Raw genomic sequence first — 24,576 nt, 5'->3', positions numbered from 1 at the left:
TCTGACTCTGTGAGAGGAGACAAACCTGTATCAATCCATGTTCAGCCACTGAAAGCAGTTTCAGATGTTGAAATAAAAAGTCTCTTGAGGGTATCAGCCCTTGAAAATTAAACCAGATGCATTTTTGCCCGATAACTTGCTTTTGATTATGATGAAAGTTTGTTCTGAATGAACATTTCCAGGCATGCAAAGTGGCTAATCTGGCAAACCAGCACTTTAATAGATCTGGGATCTCAAAGCTCCCATGTGCCATTACACAGTGTTCTCTCCCTCCTACTCACAACTCTGATGTTAAGACGCTTTCTTTGGATCAGGATAAGGTTATTTCCTTCAAGCTGGGTTTGGCTTGGGGTTTTTATTCCCCAAAAGGAGATATCAGTGAAAAATTAGGGTGTTTCCTTGAGAAGACAGTGAGTCATTAGAAGCTATGTTGCAATATCTTTATTCATAAATATTGTAAAATTATTCACATCTTTAATTTTAAAGACACTGCAAAACTTTAGACTCATTTTCAACTGAGAAAGATGTTTCCTTGGTCATGACAAGTGGGCACCTGACCACAACCTGGGACATCACCCCAGGAGCCTCAGTCCTTGTTCCTGCCATTCCTGTGACATTTGGAGTTCCCTTGAGCTGGCACACTGGGACAGGTCTCTTGTGTTTGGGGAGGAGTGTAAGAAAAAAGACAAAGAAGAATCCTTGTCCTGTTGTGTCCTTGCACTACCCTACAGTCCCTGATGTGGGGAATTCCTTGGCAGTTGTCTCTCCTCAGGCTCATCACATCTTGCTCATGGCCTCTCCTGGGAAAACCCTCCCACGCCTGTGCCCCTCCAGTTATCCTGTTTTCCTCTGCACTGAGCTGAAACCCCAACTCTTCCCAGGCTCCCTTGGCTGCCTGAGCTCCCTGGAGCCTCTGCTCCTGCTTTTCTCCCCATGAGGAGAATCTGCCCTGGACAGAATCACACCCACCCTGAGCAGGGCTCCTCACTTGCACCCATTGGGTGTTTTTTCCACCCATTTTTCACCATCTTTAACATCTGTAAAACAGCATCAAAGTCTTAGTGCACAACCCCACCCTCCCTCATGTGCTCTTTGCTCTCCCAGAGGGGAGGCTGGGGTGGGGTTTACCTGATTTTAGTCTTAACAGAGTCACTTATGTTCTCACTCCTATTTCTTCTTTGAAACACCTCCTGTGACTGTCATTGCAAAGTACAGATTTCTTCATTCCTTGGGCTGCCTTGCACTGGGATTTCCTGCTGGCCTCAGCAGCTCTCCTGGCAGACTCTCTGCCTCTGATGTTTTTGAGAAAGGGTTCATTGTCAGCCTCCACACTCTCAGCAAGGCACTCCTTGGATTTCTCTTCTGGGGCTGCCTTACTGTAGCTTTGCATCTAATTTGTCTGATTTCTGCATCTGATTCCTACTTTTTGAAGGGTGTCTGTTTGGTTAGAATTGCTCCCTTGTGCTGCTGTTTAGCCACCTGAGGTATGTGTGTGTATTTTTTATTTATTGTCAGTACACATTTACTGTGAGCTTCTAATGTGGTGTCTTTAACGAGATCCCACTGTTGCAGGGCTCTTCAAGAAAAACTTGGGCAGAGATCACAGCAGATCCCACTTTCCTACTGGGCTCCATATATAGCTTAAAAAAAAGATATGATGCAGCTCAGAGTTGTTCCTGAAACCTGCAAATCCAGCCTCCAAAAGTTTCCTTCTGGATGAGTTCACTCCTCTGCCAGGGAGCCTTCCCTCCATCCTTGTCCAGCAGCAGCAGGAGGGGATTTGGGGGGCTGCATCTGAGGGCCTTTGCTCCCACCTGCCCCAAAATAAGCTGGCCAGTGTCCCAGAGTGTGCTTGTGGATCTGGGTCTGTAGCAGGGAAAAGAGGGAACCTGTGGTCACAGCTTTTCCAAGAATTCCTAATTTTTGCCTCTGTGGTACTGTGATTCCTCTGTCTTCTAGCTCAGTCTGTGTTTCCATCAAATTTATGAACAATCCCTCTCACAAAATCCCACGAACATGGTCACCTCTGGGGAATGACAGCCTTTTGAAGACCCTGATCCTGGTTTTTCCATGCATCTTGACCTTTTATACTTCCTCTTTGATCTGCCAGTGCTGAGGGGTTTGACTTTTATTTGATAAATATACACATTTTTTGGTGGCACCTCAAGGTCATATTTGTACTCCTGTCCTCCATTCAGAAGCTCCTCTTTCCTGCCCTCCTTCCCCAGTAATTTTATCTTGCTGCACATGCAATCTCCCAGTCATGCAAAAGCTGTATTTTTAGACAGCTCTGCTTGGCTCTGCCTAGGGACGTGCAGTAAAGTTCAGCACTGCTTGGCCAGCCCTTCCCTGGGGTTGGTGACCCCAGAACTCCTGTTGGAATAAAAGTCAAACTGCTCAGCTTTGGAGAGCCTTTCCCCAAGCACTTTGACAGAACAAGTGAGGAGCTGTTTTTTTAGGTTTTTCTGGTCATTTTACTCACGGAATGCAACAAGACCACTTCCTGCAGGTTTGGTTTTGTTTTCTTTCACACCTTGTAGACTCAAACGCCTGTCAATATCTGTCCCCAGCCAATGCAGCCATTTGATGGAAAGCCCCCATCACCCCTGGCCCTGTTCCTCAGGCAACTGCTCCTGTGCTTTGACACCTGGGAGCTTCCATCCTGTGCATCCCCCGTGTAACAAAGGCACCCACGGGGGTGTCTGGTGGGGGGAAAGGACAGGCAGAACGAGCACTGCTGTGAGGGGAAACAGGAAGGAACAAGTAATTGATTTCCTGACACCTGGACAGTTGTTCCCATCCCTCCTCCACCTGCTGAAGGGATCTCTATTTCGAAAGACCAGCACTGATGCAGTGACTCCTTTCAGAGATGTCTGAAATAGTGACAAGTGCCCTGACTGGGTGCAGAGATGTTTAATCCCAGCACTTGCCCCCAGCAGCATTATTGTTCCAGCACCCTTCTCTCTTGTCCTTAGCAGTGCCTGAACTGTACACAAATCCCTGCTTTGTAGAAATAACTTTCACAGAAAGGAACTTCATTTTCTCCATCTTCGTCTTCGGATGCTGGGGGAAAAAATGAGTAAATGTTTACATCTGCTCCAGCCAGAGCTGAGTGAACACCCAGAGGTGATCTTCTCTCTTACTCATTCTGCACCAAGAATGTGAACAGAGGGAGGTTTCAATCCCTGTGAAAAGTCCCTGAATTATTTCAAGTGTCTTGATAATTTTTTTTCAAAGCAAGAAAACTCACTATTTTAAGTCATCACTAGAGGAATGAATCTGACAAGCCTTTATCCAAATGAATGTTTAAATTCTGAAAGGGAGGAAAAAAAAAAAACCCAGGGGAACGAAAAAGGCCCTTTTCAAACACAGAATATGCTGAACCTTGCATGACATTTCTGTGGGTGTTAAGTCTAAAGAGCTATCTTTGCATGCAATGTAGCAAATGAACTGTGTAAGGCGAGGGCTGCAGCTCTGTGCATCCTTGCTGAGTAGTACTAGAGCATTGTAAAACCTGACAAGCTGCTTCTCTTAAACCTGCATGTCCCCAGGGAACAGGCTGGTGTATTCTTGTTCTTCAAACACCTGAAAAGTTTGTTCTAGACTAACTATTGTCATTTTTACTCTATGTTGCAAGGAATAGATATTGTGGGGTTTTGTGGAAGAGCAGAAAGGTGGAATGATGCAAGTAAAGCTATGACTGGAACAAAACTGTTTGAAGATCTTTATCGGGTGTCCCTCCCTCGTTTCCTGTCTTCACTCTTCACTTTTTCTGGGCTTTTGGATCATCCTCACCCTTCCCTGGGACCTCTTGTTAGTTGTTCAGGTCATCCTAAAACCCCAGTGCCCCCACTCTGGCTGAGACCAGTTTGTGGAGGAGAGCAGACAGGTCTGCCTGTATTCTGTAATCCATAAGGCAGAAACAGTGTATGCCTCTCCCAGCTCCCCAGCCTGGAGTAGCTGCTTCATTTAATTTGCCTTTCCCTGAAATTCCTGTTTGTTTTTTTGCAGTTTCAGGATGGCTACCAAGCTCCTTTCAGCACTGAATTAGGGGAACAGAGGGTACAGTAGCAGACAGACTCACCTGTTAATCAAATTAATGTGTCTTGGTGAGCCAATTCAGAACACCACAGAGCTGGTTCTTGTGATTTCATAACATCTCATGACACTCAGTATTTTCATTAAAGCTCTACTTTCCAGATTCATGGGATGATGGGAGAAGCTGAGGAAGAATTAGCAGTAAAGCATCTAGAGCACCTGGCTGTAGAGAGTAATTGGCAAATGGGACCCAAGTGCATCCTAAAGTCTCAGCAAACCAGAAGGCAAATGAAAAGCACCTGCAAACAACTGATGTTGGCTGAGCTGGCTGGAAAGATGCATGAGATGTGCTTGAGTGGCTGCTCCTGTGGACTGAGTGGTGGTTCCACGTTCTCCAAAATGCCACAATGTTTTCTGGGTAGCCCCTTGTGGGAAGCTGGGAGCTGGCAGGGAAGGGGTTATGTGTGTCTGCAAAGTGTGGCAAGAAATTATCACCCACAAAAGCTATGGAGTGGGAAATCTGAATCCCCAAACCCCAGGACGTGTAGCAGCCTCAACCCCCAGAGAAATGACAGTGTCAAAATATGCTGCTAATCAAAATAAGGCAAAACAATACAGTTTTACAAACCTCTTGACATGGAAACTTTAAAAATATGTGGGACATAGGGCACTGAGAAAGACACCTGCTAGGCAGTTGGGCATAAAGGCAAATTACCCACAGATGAAGGAGGTGCTGAGGTTGACTGGGAGATTGCTGGAAGTTCTCTCCTGCCATTCTTGTCTGCTGTGGAAACAGTGGAAGTTGTTACCAGGAACAGTTTGCAAAGGCTCAAACAAAGCCACTGACAGAAATAACTTGAACACAGAGAGGAAAAAATTGCTTGATAGTTCTTTTGGGAAGGATTAGGTTTTAAATAAATGCCATTTATAAGTTAATTTCACATCCTTTTGGAGCTTGGCCTACTAGGATTTGAAGGCTTGACTGAAGCTGGCAGACAGGGTGGGCACTAATTCCAGAGTTTGACTGCCAAGAAAAAGGGAAATATTAAGAGTAAAAATTGGCAATTAAAAAAAAAAAAAAAAGAAAAGAAAAGGCCAGGGAAATATAGGAAAATGAGATTTAGTTTAGGAAAATTATTGTTCTCTGAGGCCATGGACTGACTTTATGGCTCGCTTATTAGTCACAGTCCTGTATGAGCCTGGCCTTTGTAATCAATGTCTGCAGAGAAACTGGTGAAGAACACAGATCCCAATGCTTTAATAATTTGTAAATCCACAATTTCGTTATTTTTAATCACGAGTGGTTTTTTTCATTTAAATTCGTATCAAAATCTATTAAAAGCAGCGGGGAGACTCCTCTCAGCTTTAACAACTTTGAATCAAGCCCTGTAAAAATAGATGCTACGTGTCTCAAGGCTTCTGCTGCAGCCTTGCCAAATGAGTCCAAGCAGCAAAAGTAAAACCACAGCTCTTGTGTTTCTGACCCCCAGCTCTTCAGGGCTGTGAGTTACCAGGGCCTGTGTGACACCTCTCTGTCCTTCTGCCCAGTGCTGGACTATTCCTGAGGGATCTTGCTCCTGACATCCTCTAAGGTGCTGAGCACACACATCCTCTGTGTCTCCTCTGTGCTTCCAGCAGAGAAACACAGAGGAATAATCTCTGGAGGAAAGGGGCCCAGAGCTAAGCCAGCTAAACCCACAGCCCAGGAGACTGGAGATACAGATAGATTCAAGAAAAACTGATGGAAGCAGGTTGTTAGACAGCCTTGTGGATCTCAGTGAAGGACATGTTTTTCTTTCTGGAAGAGAGCCATGATGTAGAAATAGACTGAAACCAGGAAAGAGAGCTGCAGCCATAGCTGAGGCTGTATATTTAAACCTCTTTGCTGTCTGACCATCTGGGCCTGCAGCTAAACTTACCTACAAATTATTTTCAATGTTTCTACATCTTGAGAGGTAAAAGGTGCACGTGGTACTTTATGCCAGGAAGAAAGGCAAAATAATTGTCCCGAGTCAGATTTCCCCCATGTCAGTCCTGTGTGTGTGGGTTTGGATGCCCAACCTGTTTCATCAGCCTTCACCCACACCTGGATGCCCCAGGATGCTCTGTGTGCACAGAGCCCCTCACAGCCAACACAAAACCTGGATTTGCATTCCTTCTCTGTGCAGAACAAGTCAGAACAACCACTGGCAATGCAAATGCACTCGCATCTTTTTCTGCCTTTACGTTGTGAACAAATTTCTTTGAACAATAGCTAGAAGACTCTTCCATGATGGAAATTCTTGTAGATGATCCAGAAATCCTCGTTTCTTACTCAGCTCAGTCAAATTTTCTCAGTGACTCCTGCATGCCTAGATCCCAGGAGAAAGCCCCAAACTCAGGTGACATCTGCCTGACCCCTACACATCAGGGAAGGTTTGGTGTGGGCTTGTGACACCTCACAGGGAGCTCACATGAGGGGGACATACAGATTCTGGGTGAGAGAAGTTGTGTTTTGCCACTTTTGCCACCATCTTGTGCAAAATGAGGCACCTGGATCTAGCCCTGGCTTGACAGCTGCTGTCAAATGAGTTTACCACCCCAAATTTCAAGTGCCTGACTCAGTACTTTGGGGACTGGCTTGCAAGTTCCTCCTCTGGAAGGCAAATGGATGAGGATAGCTGTAGCTCTTGCTGGTCAGAACTCAGATCTTCCCAGCTCTTGGGGGGTGACCCTGCACCTACACTGCAGTATTGAGTGTTTGGCAAGTCTTGTCAGGCTCATTGTAAATTAATGTCTCATCCTCTGTGCTCCTTCTGCTCTTAAGGTGATTTTCCCATCTGAATGGTTTTGTGCAAATGGTTCCTCCACTTCAGAGAGAAAAATGTGAAAATATCTGAACAGTACCATCCCAGAGCTGGGGTTTTTTTTCTCATCTTAAACCAAAGCCCTGTATCAGTCTCCGATTGCTGTCCCATTGATTTGGGAAAGATTAGAAGTAATTTTTTTGGGGATTAGAGAAATTAAATCTCAAGAAACATGGAACCTTTGAGCTTTTTAATGCTGTTGATTGTGTCTTTCTGTTCTGTGTGCCATCAAATAAAATTTAAATATTTTATGAAAGTGAGCTGTGATGGGTGGTAGTTCTGATCCGGTTGTTCAGTTCATCTGTGATCCTTAGCACATTAAAAATAGCCACAAGGAAAGTCTTAAATGCTTCCATCCATCCATCCATCCATCCATCCATCCATCCATCCATCCATCCATCCATCCATCCATCCATCCATCCCATATTATTTATATATAATCTCCATCAGAAAGAGATTCTTGGAAATAAAGATCTTCTATCTAGCTGTTTGTGAGCATCCTGCCTTGCTTTCCAACAAATGGCATGGGAAACTCTTCCAAGGCCAAAACATGTGAATGAGATTTATTAGTCCTGTGGCCCCTTGTCAGTCATGACAACGTTAACAATCCACAAACCATACATCATGTCTATATCCCATGTAAAAAATGCATCTTTGGGAGATAAATAAACCCCACATGCTCTCTGTTCCCTCCTTCCACACGCCCCGGATTTAGGGCAGCTCTTTCCAGCCACCCTGCTTCCTTCTCACTGCCCACAGTGTCAGGGGGCTGTCAGTGCCCCAGCCCTTGCTGGGGACCGCTCCTGTGTCAGTATTTGTCGCTGTATCTGCAGTCAGGGTAGCGGTAGGCGAAGCGGGAGTCGCAGGACCGCAGAGGTTTCAGGATCTCTGCCAGCTCCGCCATGGCCTCGCTGGCACCGCGGCCGTCGCCCAGGCCGTGGGCACAGCGCTGCAGGAAGGCGTCGATCCTCTCCTGCACGGGGGGCTGGAATTTCCCTGCCAGGAGCTTCTGCAGAAGACCTTGACACACCAAGACGAGGCTGTGCTTCTCCCTGATGGAGTCACAGGGCATGAATGAGGACTGGCAGTCCGCAGTCAGGCAGCTGAATATATCTCTGTACTCCTGCTGGCCATCGATCAGCTGGCTCCCTGTTGGGGGAATTAATCCGCTTGTTAGGAGCGCAGTAGTGAGCTCCTGGACAGTCACAGATTATCTGTATCTCTGTGTTAACGTGGGGTTTGTTACTATCTAAAGGATGTGACCACCTTTCACAAATTACTCAGTGCTGAAGCTGTGTATGAGCCAATTTTCTCGCTCCTGAAATATGTATATTTTTCTGAATGACAGAGCTCTGCAGAACTGCCTGTCAGAGGAACTGGAGATGAGTCTGTCAAGTCAAGCTGACGCAGAAAAAAATGAGAATTGGAGTACAAATCTAAAATGTGGAGTTCCTACAAAGAACTACCACAAATAGCCAGACCTGTAATTTTTTCCATGTTAACCAAAATCATTTCATTGCAACAACAGCTCATCGAGCTGGAGTCAAGTTAACAGTCATAGCTGTTGGGATAAGCAAAGGAAATCCAGTGGAAAATTTTCTGACAGCTGCTTCTGAATATTTGAGACCTACTCAGCTGAATGTGTGAGCTGATGAAAAAACCTTTTGAAAATCTGAATATTCAAAACGAAACTGTTAAATTATTGGAAGAATAGTCTTTGCCTAGCTCTACTTGCAGGGCTAGACCAATGTAGCCTGTGAAAATTGAATAGAAACCCTTGATTTTATGTAAAAGTGACAAAAAGGGGGATTTTGTTATTATTGTAATAATAATAATAATAATAATAATAATAATAAGAAGAAGAAGAAGAAGAAGAAGAAGAAGAAGAAAAAGAAGAAGAAGTATTATAAATGACCATTATTAGTCAATGTGATAAATGCACATAAAGGGTCCAATTTCTCCCACTACTTAGAATTACAAAATTTCTGCTTGCAAATGTTGACACATGCGTGGCAAAAGTTTTAAAAGGAAGACTTCAAAAGAGAGCAGCCAGCACACCGTGCACACTGAAATCTGCTGCAAGCCACAGAGTGGGCACCAAACCACCGACCACACAAACAAAACACCCATCGCCTTCCTGACTCAGAGCCAGGACGGCAGGAGCTGCTGATGGTACATCTCTCCGTGAACTTCTCATTATTTAATTTAGTAAATGGTGTTCGGTTAATTAAAAAAAAAAAAAGGCAGCAGTAGAGCCAAGGGTAGAAGGGGAAGGATTTCTCCGCCTTGCCTCCTGAGCCCTCCCGTGACAGATGCGCAGCCACGGAGCCCGCTGAGTACCTTCCTCCTTGTCGATGATGCCCATGGTGCTGGCATCCCGGATGAACAGATGCCCGTTGCTGAACACGCCGAAGGTGCCAGCGTCCACGTGGGTGAAGTAGAAGAAGTAGTTGAGGTCGTTGGTGGCCATGGAGCGCAGCACAGCCAGGAGCTGCAGGGCCAGGTCTGCGGCCACCTCGGGGGCCGCGCCGAAGAAGTCGCGCAGGGGCCGGGTGCTGGCGCTGACCAGCAGGCGCCCACAGGAGCCCAGGTACCGCGGGAAGGGCCAGCCCTCCACATCAGGGAAGATCTGCGGGGAAGAGCAGGAACGGGGGGATTACCCCAGGCCTCTGCCCATGGACCCACCTCTCTCTCAGAGAGCCCTTTCTGGCTCCAAGCAGCAGGGTTGTGTTGTGGTTTCTAAGTCAGCCTGCAACCCTTCCTTGCCCCATCCAGCCCTGGCAGCTGGGAAAGGTACCTACTCCCCATCCTGGAGGAGTTAGGATGCTTTTTTGTTCTCACCATCCTTTTGTGTAATGAAGGAAGAATCTGGTATTTCGAGACTTACTCTGTAAGAGAGACTAACTGGAAAGTCCAGGATAATAATAGTTTTCAGATTCATGAAAATTTTAGCCACAGAACAGCTAATTTTAGGTGTCTTTGACGGGTCCCTCATGAGCACTGAACAGATGAAGTCACAGCTTGGAGTTGAGGTAGGGCTAAAGCAGTTTTTGCTAATTGGTGAGAACTGCCAGGCTCATTTGTAAGAGACTTTGCAGTCTCAGGAACAGAAGTGGTGGGTGTTTTCTCCAGTGGAGACACCTGGGCTGGGCTCCCTGCATCCCTGCAGCACAGTTATCCCAGGAGGAAACCAAAATGTGTGACTGCTGAGCACAAAGCTTTCTGTCATTTGCATTAAAACTCATCCGTGTCCCCAGCACCTCAGACCCTAACAAGCCATTATGAACCCATCCAGTTTCATATTTAAGGTTATTTCTCCCTTGTGCTGTGAATAATCTAGCTTTTTCTCTTTGGCATATTTTTCTTATTTCTTCAAGTTGTATTCCCACATCTCCAGAGTGCTAAGGGCCACAGCTTCATGTCCCAGTGACCCATAACTGGGCCATAAATGACCCCCAGGAGCCTCCCAGAGCACGAGCACCATTCCCCCTCCCTGGGACCATGCAGAGCCCTGGGAGTTGCTGAGTCCAGCGGTGGCCTGGGGCCAGGGATGGATGATGCTGCCACTGCTGTTTTTTCTTCATGGAATCATGAGGGGTTGCAAGAACCAGCAGTGAGGACTAAAGGTGGGATGGGGAAAGGTGAGGATTCTGGCTTGGAAACAGGGAAAGAGAGGAGCTGCATGCCAGACAGGTCAGAAGGGGTCCAGGGGAAGGGTGTGAGGCCTCCCAGATCACTGACTTCAAACACAGAGTTTTGAAACCCAGAGCCAGTTAGCAGTGGCATGTGAACGGAAAACACAGCACTGGCATGTGGAGCATGGGAAATGATGCTCTTTGTCTTTCAGAAACAGGCCATGATTTTATGTAATGCATTAGCAATGCAAACCCAACTCTTTGAAGTACTGGGGATGTGTATAACCCTGGATTCCATTGTTCTCTAGTGCAATAACACACCTGGGGTCCCCTATCTCTCCCCAGCCTCACAGGCTGATGCAGGGAGCACCTCATGAGTCTGCCTGGCTTCAGCCACCCAACCCCATAGAAGAAATGTACTTTTTGAAGGCCAGGGAGCTGCCAAAGGGCTGGGACTCCTCTGCACCTGAGGCCGACACACATCTCGTGTGAGGGTTTGCTCGTGAGGGGTTGTGGGGTGGTGTTTCCATCTGGGGCAGGGTGGCACGTACCTGTAAGAGGATGGGGTGTGAGTTCACTGCCAGGGTGTACAGCAGGCGCAGCTTGTCCCGGTCCGTAAGGTGATCCATGTAGATGCTGCCGGCGTCTGGCACCTCCGCGTAGCGCCGCACGATCCTGTCCAGGAGGCGCTGGGATGGGCAGCGCAGCATCGGGCTAGACAGGCCCTGTGAGAGGGGGAAACCTCGGCAGGGAAGTCTAATTCCAGCCTGAGACATTGCTCAGGCAGTGCCTGGATCATGCTGGGGGTACACACGCACCTCTGTGCCCTGCCCACTGTGCCTGTGCTTGTTGTGACACAGCTTTGAAGGATACGGGCACGCAGGGCATCTCACCCTTCCCAGACCTGTGCCATTCAAAAACGCCACTTCCCAACTTAGGCTTCAAGAATGTCCCCCATTCCTGGGCACTGCAAACCTCACATTCCCCCAATTGCACAGCACCACATCTCTCCACACCATGGGACTCTTCCCCCTGGCTGGGTTTCCAGGCATTCCTGGTGGAGGCCCTCCAGTTGTTAGGACAGTGAGTCACTTCCCTCGTTAAATAATCTTCAGATCATTTCGTTATTTGCTTAACCTGAGAGCAGCTTTCTTGGAAAAACTATTTGCTAAGGTCAGTAAACATGCTTTAACAATGTAAATAAACATTGTGTGTGAATATAAGCACAGGATATGTTCTCTCTGATAAACTCATGCATTAACTATCAAAACCAAATAGCCCGTGTGTATTTTTTGTAAATACCAGCAACAAATAGAGAACTGTTGGGCTAATGGAGTCAATTATCACCTGTATTTCACCCTTCAGATTTGGAGGTTTGGTTTGTAAAATTGCATGAGCAATCTATGGCTGGGATAAATGGCATAAAAAAGTATACCTTCAAAGTCAAAAATAGCCTTTTTTTATTTTTCAGTTAGTCTTCCTTGGTAGCCAAGGAGAGGTTATAGATGGAGGGTTGCCCACAGTGGCCCAGAAGCACTGCCCTGCCATGCCTCTGCTGGGGAAGGGAGTCAGTTTTTTTAGGTCTCTGTATTAAAAATGATCCCAGTAGCCAAATTTGAGTTTTGGGGTTTTGTTTATAATTTGAAGGCTGGGAGATTTGCTTCAGAGGAAAGGGAGGTGGAGCTCACGTTGCTCTCTGCCATCTTTCATGCTGAGAGCAAAGATGTGACCCAGCATCTCCCCGGGTCATTTGGTAACTCTGAGGTAGGTTCTTCTCAGCCCCTCCTGTGCGAGCTGTTCATTTGGCATAAAACACCGAATCACCCAGCAGTGACAGAGAAATAAAGGAACATGGAAAGGATGAGTAGGACACTTTTGCAGTTGGAGGAGGAAAGGGGGGTCTAGATGTCCCATGTCTCTTTGTCTGCATCCCTGTTGGCCTTGGTGAGATTCCAGCCACTCCCTCCTTGGCCATCAGTCGTACAAAATAAGTCCAAAATGCCAATAGCTGATGAAAACTTCATGAGAAACTCAACCACAACTGAAGCCTTGTTTCACAAAAACCAAAAAATATTACTTCCCAAAAAGAATAAAACATTTGTCAAAAATAATTCTACTCAGTTCCTGATGCAAGTCTTCATACACTCCTCTCCTCTGATGTTGCCTTATCAGAAAAATATTTTCTCAATTAATTGTCTAAAACCATAGAAGGGGTGCAGGGGGAGGGAAAGTTATAGACTTCTGTCTGCAGCACTTGCAGGAACATTGTGGCCAACTCTGCCATTTTCCATTTGGAGGAGAAGTGATAAAAAATGAGCAGAACAGAGCTGTGTTAAGTAAGAGATAAACGGTGGAGAAAGTCTCTTGCAGCTCCGTGTGTGTGTGCAAATATTTGCAGCCAAAGTTAGAAAGCCTTGCTGCTTCCAGGAGTCAGCAATGCAAAAGCTGAGACTCTGAAGAGTATGCAGTAGGAACACAAATCACGGTGGCAGAGAAGGCATGGACAGTGTAATTAGGTTTTTTCTGAGGTCAGAGCTCATCTTCTTAACAAAAACGTGGCACACGCTGCCCATGGTGCTCATGGCTGCTGGTTCCCTGAGGAACAGTTTCAGCGGAGGTGTGGGAGCAGAGGAGCAGGGCTGGGTGCTGACAACTTTGCATCAAACGTTGGTGCAGCTTCCTACAGTTTAATGAAGCCCTGACCCACAAAAACTGGGCAATGGGGCCTTTTGATTTCAGCAGAGATAGTCAACAGCATAAAGCTCAGCACCTGCTTGATTGTTTCAGTGTAGAGGGATCTCACCTTCCTGCAGACTGATGGAAACATCTCTACAGTGGAAAAGGAGCTGGAGTTGTAAAACTGTCAGACAAAAATTGCCAATGGATGAAAAATGTGAAGAACACATACTTGAAACACTGGAGATATAGATTTATCTGAGAATATCTTAAGTCCTTTGCAGTGACTTATCACCCCAGAGAATAAGACCTGACAGACAGCCTGATGTATTGTTTGTGATTGATATGGAAAGATTCTTATTTACTTCAATTGAACAGCCACATTCCTATATCTGATAGTGAGTAGTTCCTGCAAAGCCTACCTGCACTCAGCTGTGAGTTTTTAACTCCTGTTACACAGTACAGGATGAATTTTAAACTCTGTGAGTTCATGTGTATGCATACGTAGCACAGACACAGCCAGAATTCACTTGGATGTAAAGACAGCTTGTGGAAGACAACTTCTTTCTCTGTTTTCTTTTCAGCCAGCCCAACAGGGGATGTCCCAGACCAGGAACACAGCTGCCTCCTTCCCCATGAGCCACTACCAGCCACTGGGTCCAGCTTCACCAAACTACCAGGTTTAGGATGGGTTCCAGGAGGAAAACACTTGGATGTAGGTGTCAAACCACCTACAACTCCTGGCAATGTGAATCCAAGGGTTTCCTTAAATCCCAAAAAGAAGAGGGTAAGAATGCCCTGAGAAACTCATTCCCACTGCCAGCAGGTTTATGGAAGTCTCTGATGATGAGGTACTGGGTCAAAGAGGTGGCAGGTCCAGGAGGTGGCTCTGGAAGCCCCATAGTGCCCATCACAACTGGACATGTGAGTGAGCTGCTGCCCCTGTGCAGCAAGAAGATGTGGACTGGACTCAGAGGTCACATAACTGGGGTGCCAGTGCATCTGCTGTGGGCAGGATGAGGTGCTGGGCAGTAGTTCTGATCAGGAGCTGCTGGGCAGTAGTTTCTGGTCGGCAGCTGCTGGTCAGTAGTCTCAAGCAGTCCAACCTGAAGAGAAGGTCTGCAAATGCTGGATTTTCACCTTGGTACTGCTTTCCTCTGTCTGCCTTTAGCATTTTCCAGGCTGTGCTTTGTAGGCAGGGCTGTAAAGTTTCCCTGTGGGTGATCTGTAATGAAACCAACCTGCTTTGTTGCCCCTCCAGCAGGAAAGCACCCAGAGTGGTTTGAGGTGATCAGCTCCTGGGTGAAGCAGCGAGTGTCTGAGGCTGCCGTGCAGGCTGAGCCCCAGCTAAATCCTGCTCATCTCTGAGGCAGGCTAGATTTTAAGACTGAAGACTTTGCTGCATCCAATAAAGATTTTCCTTGTGGCTGGTGAAATAATCTCTGTGGCAGGCGGCTCAGCTGATGGCTGGGTCAGGCAGGGCAGGCGGTGTAAAGTGGAAAAACATTACTTCATGGTCTGTCATTTTGATTCAAGCACGTTGCAGTTTGTTGCAATGCTCTGTCTATCAGACAAAATTACCTGGGCCCATTAGCTTTCCCCAGTGCTGCTATACAGGATAAACTGCAGGGAAGGGAGAGCAAAGCACTGCTGTGTGACTGCAGCTCTGCCAAATAGGGTGGGCATCGTGTCAGGCCTTGAGAGAGGTGTGCTGTTAACACCTCTGAGAAGAGGGAAGCAGGAAAATAGAGCCATAAGAGCAGTTCTTTAGATAAGTGTTTGCAGAGACATAGGGCACCCCCAAAAACCCCTCTCCAGTGGCTCATGCTGGAGTATCCAGCCCAGCTGAGGGCTGGGCTGGGTGCAGGCACAGGTGCTGCTTCCCAGAGGGAGAAGGGCAGGTGGGATGGCCAGGGAGGAAGGGGATCCCCATCTCTGTGGGGCTGGATGGACTGGGGAGGTCAGACTGTAACCTGTGGTGGCCCACACAGTGTGGGTCTCACACACAGACTCACACACACACTGTGACCGAAATGTTGTTGCCACTGGCTGGTTTTCAATTAAGACCACAAGCCATTTTGCATTGCACATGCCTGATCTTAAAAAGTGATTGCTGCTGAAATTTGGTGGTCGGGAAGTAGGTCCCAGGGTCTCTGGATCACCGTGTTTCTCTGTGTATGCAAATCTACACGCTGTTAGAAAGGATCTAAATTCCAATTTTTGTTTCTCTGATTGATTTACAGAACCAAAGGACCATGAAAACATGAGCATAGCAATCCTGAGGCTGATGTGCAAATGTCTGGGCCTCCCTGCAGCCTCCTATGCCCTTTCCAACTAAAAAGCTGCAGGGGTTGATGAAATGTCCCAGGGAGTTTGTCACCGGGCACGTCCCCCCAGGCTGGCCCTGAGCTCACATCAGAGGTGCCCTGGAGCTGGCATCAGCTCAGCTGCTGTTCACAGGGAAATTCCTGGGAGAAACTGGATAGGTGCAAAGCCAGGGTGGCCCAGCCAGGGTCTCTGCGTGGTGCTGTGTGTGCACATGTGCATCCATAAATGTGTGTGTGCCTGTGTGTGCAACCCAGCCAGCTCAGCTGGCATTTCAGACTCCGAGAGGACAGGGAAGGGAAAACTGTAGCACATGAAGAGCCTTTTAAGGAGAAGGATTTGGGCTCAGCTGATGATTTAGCTTTGCAGCAGGTCTGAGATACCACAGAGCCACATTTCTCCAGTTACTTTTTCACCCAGCTCAGCAAATGGAAGCTTTAAGCTTTCTATTCTTTCCTTTTCTCTCAGCACTCCTGGGGAGAGGGGGAACAGCACAGTTTGGCACAAACACCTGGGACACTCCAGCAAGGCTGGGGGACCTGGCAGCCCAACTCACCCTCCTGCAGGTCCCTGTAGTGCTGCCTGGGGGGACAGCGGTGGCCAGCAGGTGCCTGGGCAGCTAAGGAGTTGTTCCTGCATACAAACTCAGGTGAGGGATGCTCTGAGTGGCAGTGATGCACTGTCCTATCTCTCTAGTGCCTCTCCCGAGGTTACTACACAAAATACAGTATAGCTTTGCCTCAGAAATCTTTTCCCTGTCAGGCATGTGCCACCTGGAAGGGTACTGACTTCAGGGTGACCTGCTGTGCTGGACTGTCAGTGATTTGGGTGAGTCCTTTTTGGTGCAGTCCAGGCATAACCCCAGTGTATCCCTCCCTCTCTCCCCCTAGGTGTGCTGCTCCCCAGCGTAACAGGAGAGGAAGAACTAAAGCAGCATAGCTTTAGCACTCACCAAAGCTGAGTGGATGCAGCAAGCAGCAAAAAAAGAAGTTACTTTTTCACAGACACTTCTCCCTTGGAAAGGGAAGAAGTACTGGAATAATCCTCTCTCAGGGTCAGTGTATATCCAACACCACCCTGGCCCCTGCTTCTTTCCAGTGGTTATTGCAATGTTTTGCTGTTCTTTGGGTGGGGTGAGGGGGATGTCCTGTTCCATCTGCCTGGTGGTGGTGACCCACACTCACCATGCTCCTGTCCTGCCTTCACCTGTGACACCCCAGGACTGTGGGAGAAAGGGCAATGTGCTTCTCTGTGCCTGAGGTCATTTGCTATGGATGGCAGGAGAATGAGTAATCGAGGCTTTGGCTCTGACTGCCCATGCCCCTCATCCTGCCAGCCACAAGCAAGAGAGACCCACACTGACTTGGCCCCTGGCCCAAAGTAAAATCGCTTTCAAGGCACTGGCTGCCCTTTTGGGTACAACTTTATGATAAAAAAAATCCCCAAATCCCACAATGCTGAGACATGATGGAAAACTAGAAAAAAAAAAAGGCTGGGGCAGCAGTCTCCCCACTGGAGCTGTTACCACATTTGTGTGCACAGCCTGACGTTATCCCCGTGCCTGAAGCCACCTGGTGCTGTGGCTTTCCACAAGACTTCAGCTTCAGCCTGCACAAGGAGCCAGGAGCTGGTGCTCTCCTCTTTGGGGCCAAACCCATCCCAGCCCTGGACAGGCTGTGCCATGGCATTACCTGCAGCAGGGAGGGCTTGGCCTTCAACCATGGCACTTTTCTTCCCACCAGGACATCATTTTGCCTCTCCCTTTTGGCACGTGGGCTTGGCTGGGAGCACACAAGGCTATCTCCACCAACCAGCCACCACCCAATCTCACTCTCCAGCCAGCAAGTTGCAGCCATATCCCCACAAGACCCTTTTCACACCCCTAAACCGCACAGGACTTGCTCTCCCCCATGCTCCCCCAGTTGTGGTGGGGAGCCACAGGACACAGACCTGGACCAGGTCGGGCGTCAGGCGTTTGGCCCGCAGCCACTTCTGGAAGCGCTGGGTGCGGCGCAGGGCGCGCTCCAGGCTGCAGGTCTTGGTCTTGAGCAGGGAGGTGCAGATGCGCTTGTCCGCCCGGTCATGCTGGTACTTGGAGGTCAGCCGGGTGATGTCCACCAGCCGCCAGCTCTTGGCATCGTCGGTGTAGTTGCCCGAGTAGCTGAGCAGGGAGCTGGGGGGCAGCTTTAAATGAGAAGAAAGCCAGGTGTCAAACCTGCCAAACCAAAACGAGAGCCCCACGGAGAGCGGGTTAACAGCCACACGGACACCCGCGCAGCGCCCGCCCCGCTGAGCTGCTCCAGGCTGGCCCCTGGGGATCCCTGCCATCGCCTGGCAAAGGCCAAGTCACCCTGGCTGGATGGGCCCAGGTACCAGGGTGAGGTGAGCAGGCTGAAACCATCAGCTAAGGAAATGCGTTTTGGTAAAAAAAGTCCTTCTTTGCTTCCCACTAATACCATCCCTTGTCATGAATGATGCCATGGAGTGGAGGGTAAAACACCCAAATAGGCTCTTTTGGGTAGAGGGAGAGAGGAAAGGGAGAGGGTTACAAGGTTCTGGTTCATTAATAATTCCTGGTGTTCTTAAATTTTCCTATTTCTAGAGCAAGGGTCCCAAAAAATGAGTACTTGACACTTTAAAGGACCCTCCTGATATTAAAACCTCCTGACCACAAATGTTATTTGGGAATATTGAAATGACCTCTTGTTTGGAGGAGGTGGCTTTTGTCAGTGCAGGGGTCTACCTGTCTCCCCCAGCATCCCTGACTGTATTTCAGCAGTGGGGATGAGTGACCTCCCCGAGAGCAGCAGAGTTTGGGGTGTGATGGGGGGACGGGGTGTGTGTGCCCTGGGCGTGCAGCGCCTCTGTAGCCATGGAGATCTTGCACTAATTTGCTCCCCCTACACAGGCACAGGAGGGGAGCATATGGGCTGGGTAATTAGGTAATTTTTTTTTTGTTTCAGCAGCCCCCTCAGCCCTGCCCACACGCGCGTCGCACATGCCGGAGCTGAGGAGCGCGGAGCCTGTTCTGGGAGGGTGTCTGTAACCTGCTCTTGGAACACGGCCCAACTCTGACCTTTGGTTTGGCCAACGTCCTGCCCTCGCTGCCTCTGAACCCTCCTGCCCTGAGCTCCCTGTCCAAGTGTGTAGGAAAGCACGTCCTAATTTAATCTCACCGTAAATTAAAGCCGGTAGCTCAGAAGTGAAACAGGAGAGGTAAGAGGTTCCCTGAAGGATTAGCCTAGCTGGAGTTTCAGACAGCTTACAAGATATTAACAAGTCTGAAAGCTGAAGCTGGTCTTTCCTTTCACATTCCATTTGGGAAATTGGCACAGAGAAATTTCGGGAGGATAAGTTTTCTATGATTTCAGGCAAATAACTGACTCAATGACACGAGCCACCATCTGTAGAGACAGATCAGATGATCCCTCCTGCAGGCAGCACCCCACTCCCTTTCCCCACCACAGACCCCGTGCAGCTGAGCTCTGGGGCAGGCATTGCTGCTCAGGATGGGTGAAACCCTGGTGCTTCCACTGCTTTGGCTTTCAACTCCTGCCATGTGCCTCCTTCCAAAAATTTACCATGGAGGCTGATCAGAAGTGGGGGAGCCTTGTGTGAACAGGTTGGTGGATTCCAGAATTTCAGCATGTTTGGGCATTTTGCCTGATAAGAAATTGAAGATTCCCTACAATTAAGGCACCTGACACAAACACTTTGTTTGGGTTTGGGTTTTTTGTTTTGGTGAGGTTTTTTTTGTTTTGTTTCTTTGGTCTGGTTTTGAGCTAGGATTAAAGAAAAGAGAATAACTGCTGTGCCTCATTGTGACTGCTGTCCATCAGGAGCCCTCCCAGTGCCTAATCTGCAAAATGGGCGAAGCATTCCAGGCACATCATGGGAAGAGATGGCTCTGGACTGGGTTTTTCTTTCTTTCTTTTTTTTTAAGTTAAGCACAAATATGCCTTGTGACTTGACTCAAGCTTGTGTGTTCAGGGGAGCTCACCAGAGAGCAGGAAAGCGCCGCCTCCCGCGTGCAAGCAGCACATGGATGTGTGAAATGCAGGGCTGAGCATTAATTTGAGTGATGGAGTGATTCTCTCTGCAGAACTCTGTGGGGAGAGCCACCCTGGCCTGGGAACCCAGCATGGGCTGCAGCAATTCTGTATCTGGCATCATTTCTGAGCAGCACAGCGCTGGCCTGGCACATTTGCTGGATACTTTCAAGATTCATCATCAAGTTGTGCTGTAACAACTCCCCCTCGTACGGAACTTTTTAGCTAAGGGCCTGCAAATGCTCTAAGACCTTCAGTAAGATCTATGTGAATAAGCGAGTCACAGATTTTAGATCAACCTAGAAATAAATGCTGAAGAAACCCAAACTTATTTATTTTTTTTTTATCCTGGATTAAATGAAGTATTTTGTTTCAGCCAAAATAATTTTGCTTGCATTTGAAATTTCACATTTTAAAAAAAATTAAGTAAGCTAAGTCTTAGAACAAAAAACCAAACCAAACCAAAACAAAACAAAAAAACCCAAAAAAAACCAAAGAAGAAGTAGCCTATAAACCCCCATCTAATTCAAGCATTCCAGCTTTTTCAGTCTTCTTTCCTATTGTTTTTGGACAAAGCTCAGCATTGGCACAAGTCTTTGAATAGTTTTGGTCGGCTCAGTTCTGCGGTGTTTTGAAAATCTAATATTTTACAAAAAACTTTCACCACGCTCTGCTCAGTACAGTTGGTAGACAGGCTTGGTATTCTCATTTACAGATGGATAAAGTTGGGCAAAGATAAGGGAAGTATGGAACATTAGAGCACAAGATGAGTCACCAGCCGTTCTGGGAACAAAACCCACATCTTCTCACTGTGAATGCATGTCAGAGCTCCCAGAAATGATGGAGAATTAATGAAGCATGTTCTAATGTGAATTAACACAGAGAAGCCCAAGTGCCATCCACCTTTGCAAGCATGTGAAAAGGTACGTGAGGGTGGATCAAAGAGCGTAAGCACCACTGAAATTTCCCTAGTTTAAGCTCCCACTTGCCAAAAAATAATCCCAGTTTTTCAAGAAATCAAGTGGGAGAACAAGTTTTACCAATGCAAAGGAAAGCCTGAAGATGAGTGACTGCTCAGGAGAACATTTTTAAGTTCCCCTTCCCGAAGCGCTCGGAGCAGAACTTCACGTTATCACTTATTTGTGGGAAGCCAACTGCAGGCTGGTGGGAGAGAAAAAGAAGTGTCTGGCTTGGGGAGCCCCTCTGTTTCCCCTGAGACAGAAGTATTGTGCTCCCACAGGTTTGTGGCTCTGCACCCCTGGTCCCCAGTGGGGCTGTCTGCACACCACGCACCCCGTTCCTGCTGTGCCCCGGAGGAAAGCCAGCGCGGGCAATCCTGCCTTGGCTCACGTAGCACCTCTCCCCCACAGCCAGAGCACCGTGCAGCTGGAACCCCACAGCCACAGGCAGTTCTGCTGTTTTTGGCAGGGCTGAGGGAACCTGCATGGCCCCAGCCTCCCCACTGGCCAGGTGGGAGTAACCAAAAGGCTTTGTACCTGGCAGCAGGTCCCTAAAAACCCTGCACAGGTGAGCAGTAAAGGAGCTACAGCAGGTTGGGGCAGGAGCCAGCTGTGCTGCCATCCTGTGCAGGGAATAAAATGCAGGGCATTTTACCCTGAATGCACCCCTGGCCCCTGCAGCCCCACAGCAGCCCATCAGCCAGCTGAGCATGCTGATTACAAATCCACGCTGCATTTTGGGACAGGAATCCAGGCTGGGCTGGGAGAAGCCAGCACTCAGCCCTGTGCACCTCACGTACTGCTCGTTCTTGCACTGTGCACGTGGAAAACCAAAGGGAGCCCTGATGTGCAACAGCAAGGAGTGCTCTGGCTCAGCAAAGCCACAAGCTGCCTTTTTCCAGAGGCAGTGGAAGGATGGATGTCTGGTATTACAAGTCCATCCCAGACAAACCATTATGGTTTTACTACACCACGTTTTATAGGATAGTTTAAGATAAAAATGGTGATTTGTCTAATACTATAGTACTTACATTATAGCATTAAAAATACAATTTTACTATAATAATTTCTTCTCCCCCAGGCTTTTATATCTATAAAAGAAAGTGCATATGGCTCTATAAATCATATCAGACCCAATAAACCCTTCCTCTGCCAAGCACTGCCTTTAACTTTCTCCTCAAATACAAGTGGCAACATTTTCCCTGCTGACATCAGATACACTCTGCTTTCAGCCTAAAAATGATTGGATTGGTCTGATGACCAGTTGGACAGTGTGTGTCTCATCAACAGCAAGGCAGATGCAATTTCTACCTTCAAGTTCTCACACAAATCTCCCCAAAATGTACCAGTAATTTAACCACGTGCTATTTTCAAGTGTGTGGGTAACCTCATGTGCAGAAGTCCTCATGCCTCAGGCAGGTTTAGATTCCTTTTGATGTTAGTTAAAATGCACGTGAAATTCTGCACATTCACATTGTTGCACCTGGTACAAAATTATACAGCATGTTTATATGTTTGTAGTTAATATACTCTGTTGGGAGCATACAAAGCTAAACCCCTTTTGCCTTTAGTCAGTTGTTCATAATAAAATATTTCCAGTAAATCTAAACAAGCTGATTTCTTCCTTCCCTCTTCCCTTCCACCACTGCTGCCTTGAGTTTTTTCAGAGCCACTCTCTAGGCAGAAATTTGTTCCTTTTACTCCTGCTTTCAAGTTATAGTTCAGGGCTGAAGTCTGATCATGTTTGCATGATTTAAGAGAAAAGAGACAAAGCATCAGCTTGCAGGCATTAATTAAAACACTAAGTGCTGTAATGGCAACTGGGTGCTAAGTTGCTCTTTGCATTGTTGTTCATGAAAGTACTTGGAAATTCTAACAGGCAACTTTCAAATTACTATACACAACTTTATAACAACTTTAAAAACGACTCTGCTGATTTTCTGACCTTATCTCCTCTTTAAAGAACTTCTTGCATATGGATGTCCCAATGCAGGCGTTGCATTTATCAAGTCCCAGGAAAGTCCGGCCAAAACTGTAGCTGGGTTTGACGTGGGGCACAGACGGAGAAGCTTTTGCTGCTGTGGAAGGGTTACAGCCCAGAGCCAAAACCAGGAGCAGCATCAATGGATCTGCAACTCTGGAGCAAAGGCAGCATATCCAGCGCCCCATCTACAGTAGTGGAGAGCTCTGCTTTTTTGCAAGTTGTCCCTCTCTAGGATTTCAGTCTCTTTTTGATGACTTCAGCCTGCAGTGGTGAACCCCGAAACACAGCAAGACACTCTGGCTGCAGGAGACACTGCTGCAGTCCCCATCCTGCCAGCTGGTCACTGGATCTATCGGCTCGAGGTTTGGGTGGGAAAGATATGCTGTAGGGTGGGGAGAAGGAAATACATGGAGGATGCAGATAACTTGGGTTGCCATGGTTATCTTTCCTTTCCTTGTTGCAGCTGCTTTGGCCCCTGCTGACCCTCCCATCAGCCGACTTGGAAAACAACACGAAGAAGTGCTCATCTGCTCTTGGTGCAGACAAATGAAGGATATCCTGTCGCTGGAGAAAAGGGCACATGTGGGACACTTAGTAAAAAAAGTGATTTGAAAGGAGTGGTAGCATGGCAGAAATGCACATTTTACCAGAAGCCAGACCTTTGGTGTTGCTTTATTCCTGGAGATTTGTGATGGTGCATGACGTGACTTCTCGGATGCTTCTTTGGCTCAATTTGCCCTTCTCATAAAAGCATTGGAAAGGCTGTCAGGTGGAATCATCACTGTTCTGTTTCTTGAAAAGAGCACTGTTTAGCAGTGATTGCACCTCAGAGCAGACTGCCACAGAAAGCAGGATAGCCTGCAGCTTTCCCAAAACTCCCAGCTGATAGAGCAGCCTGACCTCTACGTCCCTCTTGGAAAATAAGGTTTCAGCAAGACTTGTGTGTTTTGGAATGTCTTTTCTTGATGGTCCTGGCATTGGAAAGAAGCTAGAGAAAGTGATGGGGATGAACTCAGGAGAATGTCAGAGGTTTCAAATAGAGATTACTGAGACCACACCAAAAGCTGTTCTTGTTAGGACAAAGACTTGGAAATTATGGAAACTGGTGGCTACCCATCCCAGCCTGGGTGCTGGGCACAGGAGATCTGGCAGGCTGCAGCTCAGGGCCAGGAAAGCACACCTTGAAGGAGCAGGTGGTACTCTGGCTGCAGGCAGTGCATGTTGCTGTGGTGGCACTGGCTGCTGTGTTTTCATTGACACAGGAGACTCTCCTGGGCTGTATCTCACCAGTGAGGAGCAGACCGAGGCTTTGGAGACTTCTTATTCCCCCAGCTGCACTACTTGCACCAAGTGGCCAAGCCATTTCCTAGAACGTTTCTAATGTAAGAAAAGGTGCACTGTAGCCGTCCTTTATTATCTTCTCTGGCATTTAACCTGATGGGACTAAGGGATGTGAGAGACACAAGGTGTGTGTTGGGCTCTGTGACCACGCCTCACTCTCTGAAGGGGCTGCTGGGTGATCCTAACAGTGCAAGGCAACTATTTAAAGCACAGATACTCATTAGTTGTGCACTTGGGAGATCTGGGGTCTCTCATTGGCTCCACACCCTGTGGGAGTTTGTTTCGCCTCCTGGTGCATCCCTATGCACAAATTGGAGATGGTGACATTTAGGGTTTGTCTAGAGGGTACAGCACTGACAGAGGAGGATAAAGAGCCCTGCTGAGAAGAAAGGGGGATATAATGAACCCTGCAGAAGCTGCAAAGCAGAGGGGCTGGGCAGTGCTAATACACCAGCACACAACTCTGCATTCAGCCTTCATGCATTTGGCCTAATACCCCAATATAAAGCTCTTTGGAATATATTGGTGGAAAGAGCCAGAGCCAGAGCTAAACAAATATTAGCTGTGTCCCACTTCCAGAAGTTTATCCCTGGCCTTTTCTATTGTTGGTACATTGCTCCTCTCCCCTCTGCAGGAATCAGCCCTTGCTTACTGTTTCCTGCCAGTAGCTCTGCAAATTTGGCCATGCCCACATTGCTCCTTGCCCAGCTCTTCCCTGGATGG

The 24,576-nt window shown here is 47.7% G+C and overlaps 1 protein-coding gene across 1 annotated transcript; it reads right to left on the bottom strand.

Annotated features, from left to right (window-relative positions):
- Positions 1-7,419: 7,419 nt before the first annotated feature.
- DIPK2B (divergent protein kinase domain 2B) lies at positions 7,420-22,881 on the bottom strand. Its single transcript, XM_015644098.3, has 5 exons — positions 22,474-22,881; positions 17,471-17,735; positions 11,071-11,244; positions 9,225-9,513; positions 7,420-8,033 (listed from the first exon to the last, which is right to left on the bottom strand). Exons 1-5 carry the CDS (start codon positions 22,695-22,697, stop codon positions 7,693-7,695), a joined length of 1,293 nt encoding a protein of 430 aa, XP_015499584.1. The 5' UTR covers positions 22,698-22,881; the 3' UTR covers positions 7,420-7,692.
- Between the last annotated feature and the right edge of the window lie 1,695 nt (positions 22,882-24,576).

The sequence above is a fragment of the Parus major genome, chromosome 1, assembly GCF_001522545.3.
Source record: "Parus major isolate Abel chromosome 1, Parus_major1.1, whole genome shotgun sequence".
NCBI classification, from domain to species: domain Eukaryota; kingdom Metazoa; phylum Chordata; class Aves; order Passeriformes; family Paridae; genus Parus; species Parus major.
The sequence above is the reverse complement of the archived record's forward strand: the minus strand, read 5'-3'. Positions and strand labels throughout refer to the sequence as shown.

Coding starts and splice junctions, on each gene's coding strand:
- DIPK2B (XM_015644098.3), bottom strand. CDS start 22,697: ATGGGGCGCTGGATATGCTGCCTTTGCTCCAGAGTTGCAGATCCATTG. Junction 17,736..22,473: donor TTCTTTAAAGAGGAGATAAG/GTCAGAAAATCA, acceptor TTGGTTTGGCAG/GTTTGACACCTGGCTTTCTT. Junction 11,245..17,470: donor TGACGCCCGACCTGGTCCAG/GTCTGTGTCCTG, acceptor CCCCTCTCACAG/GGCCTGTCTAGCCCGATGCT.